At 61.7% G+C, this 7,778-nt stretch overlaps 1 protein-coding gene across 1 annotated transcript; it reads left to right on the plus strand.

Moving 5' to 3' along the window:
• Positions 1–2,314: 2,314 nt before the first annotated feature.
• Positions 2,315–6,547, plus strand: SLC16A8 (solute carrier family 16 member 8). Its single transcript, XM_063115628.1, has 4 exons — positions 2,315–2,528; positions 3,149–3,292; positions 3,513–4,352; positions 6,231–6,547. Exons 1-4 carry the CDS (start codon positions 2,315–2,317, stop codon positions 6,545–6,547), a joined length of 1,515 nt encoding a protein of 504 aa, XP_062971698.1.
• The last annotated feature ends 1,231 nt before the right edge of the window (positions 6,548–7,778 follow it).

A 7,778-nucleotide genomic window follows, 5' to 3' on the forward strand; every position in this document is an offset into this window, starting at 1 on the left:
CCCTTCCCCAGACCGCCCCGCAGCCTGAGCAGCTCCAAGGGCACTGGTCTGGGGTCTGGGGCCTTCCAAGTAAAGCAGGCAGAACTGGGGGACAGAACCATTTCTTCCCTTCCAGGGCCCAGGACTCTCCCTGGGGGGCCTACTTCTTGCCCCCCAACCTCTTTCCCCCTTCTCTGCCCCAGTGGGGAGGAGCCCCTTGTACCACCCCCCTCCCCCACCCCATTTAACTTTTGTAAACAGTAAGAAATAAAGGAAGTGGACACAGAAGTAGGAACAGTGGTGTCTGATTTGGGGGACAGGGCAGGGGGTTGGGGATGGAGACCCCCACGCACACTGGAGAATGGAGCCCAGGGGGTCCTGAAGGTCATGGCTATTCCCTGGAAGGCCAGTCTCATTCCCAGCTCCTCACATCCCTCATTTCCAGCAACTCTTTAGGGCTGCCCCAAAGCCTTCAAGCTGCATTCCCCCCACCCCCATCTCATTTCTGCTTGTGGGTTCCCCAGGAAGTAGTGGCTGTTCCACAGTTGGGGGAGGGGTGGCTGTGGCCAGGTCCCGGACCACCAGCAAGTTACCCTCAGGCGGCCTGGGACACAGTACCCTTTGTTCTGCCCTCCACCCCCAGGTTCCCAGCCTCTCAGGCCTGGATTAGTCTTATCCAGGGGAAAGCCACCAAGCCCCTCCTGGAATGTGGCCTGGAGGTGGGGGCAGATGAGTTGAGGTGATTAGGGCTGATGGGGTCTCTCCAGGGCAGGGCTGTGCCCCCAGCACCAGACTAGGAGCCCCCCCCAGGAGCACTCTCTGTCCTCTGCCTGAGGCTCCAGGAGGTGGTGAGGGTCTCCTTATTCCCTCCCTGGACTGGACATGGGACAGGGAGCCCCACCATGGAGGTCCAGCCTGGCCCTGTGCTCCTGGTCACTCCCTGTCCCTTCTCCCCTCCTGGGCAAAAGCCTCTTAGTGGGGGTGGGGTGGGGTGGGGTGGGGTGGGGATAGAGTCGGGAGAAACACTCTAAGCCCCAGGCCTGGGGGAGGGAGCCATAAGGCCAGAGTCAGGCCAGCGGCTGATCCGATCCAGAGGCTGGTGGGGAGTCTGCGAGCCCCCATCAGGGGAGCTGATGGCCCCTCCTCGCAGGCCTCAGGAGATGTGAGGCTGGACACCCAAACCCACGAGACAGGCTCAGGTGAGTGTGGGGTGAGGGCTGCCAAGGACCACTCTCTTGTCCCCATCCTTAAGTCAAGTGGCTCCAGCCATGATGACAGGACAAGCAGGAAAAGTCAGAACCTGTTCCTGGTGGAGGAGGGACAGAATCCCAGATACCCCTGGGAGAGGGGGAGAGATCCCAGGCACTGAGGGGCTGCGGGAGGGTAGAGGCTGTCCTAGGAGCCCTGGGTTCTTGCCCCAGCTCCAGACTCTTAGGCCCACCCTCCTCATCTGTTATGGGGGTACATGGGGCTGCTGTGAGAACCCCAGGGTGGAGCTTCAGGAGTGAGACTTTCTAGCCATTGTCTGTGTATGGAGGGGTCAGGGGACTGCTAGGGGCTTGCAGAGCAGAAGGTCTCTCTCCACAGTACCCCCTCAAAGGTCCCCACCTGTCCAGTGGGAGCCAGAGCCCCTCCCCCCAGCCCCAAGATTTCCAGGTAGCCTGGGGGTGATCAGTCACCCATCTTACAGGTGAGGAAACAGGCTCAATGAGGGGAGGCGATCTGCCCAAGTCACAGAGCAAACCCAGGGCTGAGCTAGGATGAACAGAACTCAGCTCCCTGGCTTCTGAGACAGGGGTAACGTTCTGTCAGAACATGGGTTTTTCCCTCCGATGTTCTAATGGCAATCGACATTTCTAATCATGGAGAAAAACGGAACACACTGCAAGGCCAGGGAGGAACACCAGCTCCACTCACACAGGCCCATTTTGCAGCTGCATCTGTGCCTCTGGGTGCTTGTTCTGTTTGTCCCGAGAGCCTCACCTGTGCACATCGGGGACACTGGCAATCCCCACACACACCTCCCACCACACTCACATGCACCCTTTCTCCTGCCATCGCTAGGTTCTGAGGGGCAAGAAGCGCCCTCCAGAAGGAGCCTTCCAGAAGCAGAGTCTCAGGTGGGAACCACCCTTATCCTTGCCCTTATCCCCTTACAGAGAGGGAGTCTTGGGGGAACTGGGTTTCCTCTAGCTCCATGACCTGCGCAGGGATTGTAGGGGGGTGGGTAATCCCCGTGCCTCAGTTTCCCCATGCAGGTCTCCATCCCCCTCCTTTTCTGGGCTACCGACCCAGCCACTCCCTCTTGTCTCCTCTCCCAGCAGAGGCAGTAGTGATGGGCTCTGGCGGCCCCCATCGGGGCGTGGGCCCCCCAGATGGCGGCTGGGGCTGGGTCGTGCTGGGCGCCTGCTTCGTGGTCACCGGCTTCGCCTACGGCTTCCCCAAGGCCGTGAGCGTCTTCTTCCGGGCGCTGATGCGCGACTTCGGCGCTGGCTACAGCGACACGGCCTGGGTGTCCTCCATCATGCTGGCCATGCTCTACGGCACCGGTCAGCACCTCCACCCGGCCCCTCCGCCTCCCCGGGTCCCAGGAGACACCCGGGCCCTCAGGGCAGGCAGGGAAAGCCCCTCTTTCCTGTGGAAATGCTGGCACCAGAAAGAGGTGGGGAGAGGACAGGAAGGGGACAGCAGCCAGAGGCAGAGCCCGGTCCAGGTGGCTGCCGCGCAAGCTTGGTCCCCCCTTTCCCGCCAACAGACCCACAGCCTGCTATTTTACAGGTGGGGAAACTGAGATTTAAAGAAGCACTCCCCTCCCCGCAGCCCGAGCCACCTGTGGGGTTGGGAGACACGGGGGAGTTCTCACCCTGGCCAGCAGCACGGGCAGGGTGGAAGCCACCCCTTCTGTTTTGGGTTCCAGGTTCTCAAGAGGGGCGCGGCGGGGGGGGGGTGCTCTAGTCCAGGACAGGTCCCCGGTATCGCTACCGGCAGGGCGCTGTCTCCTTGGTTTGACCCAGCCGAGCTGTGTGACCTTGGTCAGACTCTGCCCTGCCTGGGGCCCCGACCCAGGGATAACCTTATCCCGTCGAGGGCTGGGAGGTGCAAAGCCCGGAGCACGTCCACCGGAGAGGAGATTGGTCCAGCCCGGGTGGTGACCCTGCCCTGCCCACAGGCCCCGTGTCCAGCATCCTCGTGACTCGCTTTGGCTGTCGCCCAGTGATGCTGGCGGGTGGGCTGTTGGCTTCGGCAGGCATGGTCCTAGCTTCCTTCGCCACGCGCCTGCTGGAGCTGTACCTGACGGCTGGGGTGCTCACAGGTGAGGGCGCTCACTGCCCTCCTCCCCTGCGGGGGTGGGCGTAGGGGTCGGGAGTCCTTGCTGCAAGGCCTGTCCTCGGTGTCCCCGCGAGGGGCGGTCCTCGAAGTCTCTCGGCTGAGTTGCCAGGTCTGCCCGCCCGTCGGGGCTTGGCCCCTCCCTCCCGCTGGGGGCTGGGGAGGGGCGCCCCGGGGTGCCCTGCACAGCGCCTTCTCGCCCGCAGGCCTGGGCCTGGCCCTCAACTTCCAGCCGTCGCTCATCATGCTGGGGCTGTACTTCGAGCGGCGGCGGCCTCTGGCCAACGGGCTGGCGGCAGCGGGCAGCCCCGTGTTCCTGTCGGCGCTGTCGCCGCTCGGCCAGCTGCTGCTCGAGCGCTTCGGCTGGCGCGGCGGCTTCCTGCTGCTCGGCGGCCTCCTGCTGCACTGCTGCGCGTGCGGCGCCGTCATGCGGCCGCCGCCCGGGCCGGGCCCACGGCCGCTCGGGGACCGCGTCGGGGACCGCGCCGGGGACGCTCCGGATGAGGCGGAGGCGGACGGCGCGGGGCTGAGCCTGCGCGAGGCGCCCCCTGGCGGTCGGCCCCGCCGGCGCCTGCTGGACGTGGCGGTGTGCGCGGACCGCGCCTTCGTCGTGTACGCCGTCACCAAGTTCTTGATGGCGCTCGGGCTCTTCGTGCCCGCCATCCTGTTGGTGAACTACGCCAAGGACGCGGGCGTGCCCGACGCCGACGCCGCCTTCCTGCTCTCCATCGTGGGCTTCGTGGACATCGTGGCGCGGCCGGCGTGCGGTGCCCTGGCCGGCCTGGCGCGCCTGCGGCCGCGCGTCCCCTACCTCTTCAGCCTGGCCCTGATGGCCAACGGGCTCACGGACCTGAGCAGCGCGCGCGCGCGCTCCTACGGCGCCCTTGTGGCCTTCTGCATCGCCTTTGGTATCTCCTACGGCATGGTGGGCGCGCTGCAGTTTGAGGTGCTCATGGCGGCCGTGGGCGCACCCCGCTTCCCCAGTGCGCTGGGCCTGGTGCTGCTCCTAGAGGCTGTGGCTGTGCTCATCGGACCGCCCTCTGCCGGTGAGCCCCGCAGGAGGAGGGGGTGGCGAAGCCTAGTGCCCCTTAGTCAGAGGGAAGCCCCTGCCCTGTCCCAGATGGGACTTTCAAGGATAAGGGGGCGGGACCCATAGGCTGGGACAGTCTGGTGGGTGGACTCCCCTTCAAGGCCCGTGAGCCCCTCCCCCAGCTCTGGGTGGGGACGGAAAAGCCAAGAAGGTGCTAGGAAGAAGCCAACGCTGAGAGCTGGCCCACTCGGCCATCTCAAGCAGTTGGCACAAAGGCCTTGTGGCGTGCAGGTGCGTATTCTCATTTTGCAAATGGGGAAACTGAGGCAAGAGGGTTAGCACAAGTTGCAGTCCCAGAATTAGAGCCTTGGTCTGCCCATACCTTTGAAACACTGCATCTGGATGCTTTAGTCTCCCCAGCCTCTAAGGATGACCAGAATAGGGACGGCATCTTTGGGGAACCAGCCCAGAGGCCAGTAGTACAGTGGGGTTCTTGCTTAATGAATGGCGAGGAGGAGAGACGATGGCATCTTCCATCGTGCAGTGTCTGATGGACACTACATTCGTCATGAGAGTGGTCAGAGAGAGCTCCTTGGCAGAGCCCCCAGGTGAGGGTACAGCATGAACAGGCACAGGGTTTGTTTGGGGGGACAGTGTCCCTATACAAGTGAGGCAGGAGCTAAGATTGGAAAGTTTGGGGTGGGGGGACATTAGGGTCTTCTGAAACAGCAAGGACCCTGCCTTTGGGCAGGAGAGGAATTCGGTCAGGCTGCAGATAATGCAGTGACTGGGGAGGGCACCTTTGCTGGAGCCAGGCTGCACCTGAGATGGGGTGAGCCGCCCATCCTTCCTCCAGGGTTGGACTAACCGAGTGCCTTCATCAAGCTTTGTCATCTTGCCTGAGTCAGTGAGAATGGCAAAGCCCCTGAGCTGGTGGGGTGGGCAGGGGGCTCAAACCCACCACCAAAAGCCACAAAACCAATTCACCCAGAGGCTCAGGGACCCATCTTCCATTTCTTGTGTGACCCTGGGGTGGATCTAATGGGCAGAGAAGGCACGTGAGTGAGAAGGTGAAGGACACTACAGGGCTGGGTACAGGAGGGACAGGGACAGGGCTGGCTGGGTAGGGACCAAGATGGCAAATTTAGGAAAGTACCACGCAGAGGGGTTCAGGCAGGGCAGCTGGCTTGGAGGACAACTGGGAACTTCCTCGAGGCCTCAGCCTGGCATGGATAGCCACATCAATGCTCCAGAGAGAGAGTGGAGCCCACAGAGGAACCACACTTTAGGGAAAATAGTTGCAATTAAAAGATTTCCCTGAGTATGAAAGTAATATGTGCATGTGATAGAAACCTTGGTAAATACAGAGGAAATAGGAGTTACTGGCCCACAAGCCCCGCCTCCCAGCTGTGCTGATCATAGTTCAGTCTGGGGTGCTCGTGAACCCCAAGAAAGAGCAGGAGCCTGGGGGCAGGGGGTAGGAGGGCTGAGCCAAGCCTCTGAGGACCAGGGGTTTTACTTGGAAAGAGCAAGAGTTGGAGGCCCTCAGGAGAGCAGGTTTAAACCCAGTGTCCCCTCCCCTACCCTACCCCAAATACCTCCAGCCTGGCAAGTCACAGGTCACTCATGGGGCTTGAATCAGGGGATGGCTTGTATACTGTAAAGTGCCTCACCAAAGCCCCAGACGCTTAGAAATTGAGGTTCAGGGAGGGCAAGTGACATTTTTAACATTTCAAATGGCAGAACTCACATGGGGTTTTGCATCTGTAAAACAGGAATAAAGACAGGCATGTGTGTGTCACCTGTAAGCCCCACCAAATTGGCAGCCCTGCCCTTGTGTGGGGCGGTGAAGGAGGAACCAGCCAGGCCCTTACCTCCCATCCCCCCACCCCAGGCCGCCTGGTGGACGCACTGAAGAACTACGAGATCATCTTCTACTTGGCTGGCTCAGAGGTGGCCCTGGCCGGTGTCTTCATGGCTGTTGCCACCAACTGTTGCCTGCGCCGCTCTAAGGACACCCCATCAGGCCCAGGCACTGAGGGCGGGGCCAGCAACACTGAAGACGCTGAGGCTGAAGGGGACTCTGAGCCCCTGCCCACTGGCACTGAGGAGCCCAGCTGCCTGGAGGCCCGGGAGGTGCTGAGCCCCCAGGTCAGGGCCATGGACCCCGATGTGGAGGCACAGTCAGGACCAGATCCTGAGTCTGTGTAGCTTGGGGTGCACTAGGCAGGGTGATCCAGTGACTTGGGAACATGGCTTCCCCTCTCAGAGGGTCTGGCACACTTGTAGGTTGGTCTGGGCTCCAGTTGATTCCTTAGGTGTCTGGGGAACTCCCTCCCTCATGTGCCCAGCGGGCCATGCCAGGCCCTGTACCCAGTCAGTGAAGCTGCTGTGGCCCGACAAGAAACTAGAGTTCATAAAGCTCAGCTGAAAGACAGAAGGTTCTATTCCTGCGCCTCCGCCTCTGCCCGGGGTTCTGGCTGCCACCTGAGTTAAGGTTGGGGTAGGAGGGAGCCTGAAATTCTGTCCCCAGGGCCCCCTGAGCCAGCCCCGAGTTGGGCAGGAGTTGGGGGAGAAGTGTCAGAGATGGATGAAGGGTGGGGGAGGCATTCCCGGGCCTAGACACACAGGGGCTGGTGGGTGTGGTGCTTGGCTCCTGCTCAGCCTACCCCAGTGACTGCCATCTGCATCTTCCCTGGTGGAGGTGACGAGGCTGGTGGCTGCTCGCAGGAAGAGGTCCAGAGCAGTCTGAGAAAGAGCACAGATCCCGGGGTCGGGGTCAGGGCGGAATCCTGCACACTGGAGGCTGGGAGTGACTCCATCCAGTGGCATTCTGGGAGAGGGTGGGGCCAGGTGCTCAGTCACCCTGCTGCCTTCCACAAGGTGTGCGCATTCTGTCACCTTCCTTCTCAGAAGAATGCACCTCTCTCTCCAGAGAATAAACTTGGGTGTCCTGGGGCCAGAGACCTGTGCTTTTGCTCTGGACACTGTTCTCCTTTGGACACCATGTGGCTCTGTGCAGCCTGGTCATCCATCCGCTGACCCTGGTGCCTGCTTTCCCCCCAGGGGTGTCCCAGGGTCCTCTTCTGAACCTTGACTTTTGGTCTCATGCACTTTGCAGGGATCTCTGTATCTCAGCCCAGCTGAGATTTGAGAATGTACTCCTTCTGTTTATTCTCCTCCCGTAAGTTGTGTACCCTCTTTCTTTGCCTCCCTCCAAATCACAAGTGTGGTGAAAGGGCCCCTGCGGAGGAAGCAGCCTGCTCTCCCCCGCCCCCAAGGCTCCCTGCTCCTTCCGGCCCCAGCTCCTCAGCAGAGCCCATCCTACTGATGACCCCTCCCCCCGTCTCAGGTAGGCCTCATTTCCCGTCCAGGCCCCAGAAAGGTCTAGGGAGCCCTGCAGATGCCAGGCCAACTGGCATTTATCCTGCACCTGTGGTTC

This window comes from Cynocephalus volans, chromosome 12 (genome assembly GCF_027409185.1).
Source record: "Cynocephalus volans isolate mCynVol1 chromosome 12, mCynVol1.pri, whole genome shotgun sequence".
Lineage (NCBI taxonomy): Eukaryota > Metazoa > Chordata > Mammalia > Dermoptera > Cynocephalidae > Cynocephalus > Cynocephalus volans.

Bases quoted from the DNA above. Each gene is read 5' to 3' on its own strand.
- SLC16A8 (XM_063115628.1), top strand. From the start codon at position 2,315: ATGGGCTCTGGCGGCCCCCATCGGGGCGTGGGCCCCCCAGATGGCGGC. The intron at 3,293-3,512 runs GTGAGGGCGCTC...TCTCGCCCGCAG, and splicing joins GACGGCTGGGGTGCTCACAG to GCCTGGGCCTGGCCCTCAAC. The intron at 4,353-6,230 runs GTGAGCCCCGCA...CCCCCACCCCAG, and splicing joins CATCGGACCGCCCTCTGCCG to GCCGCCTGGTGGACGCACTG.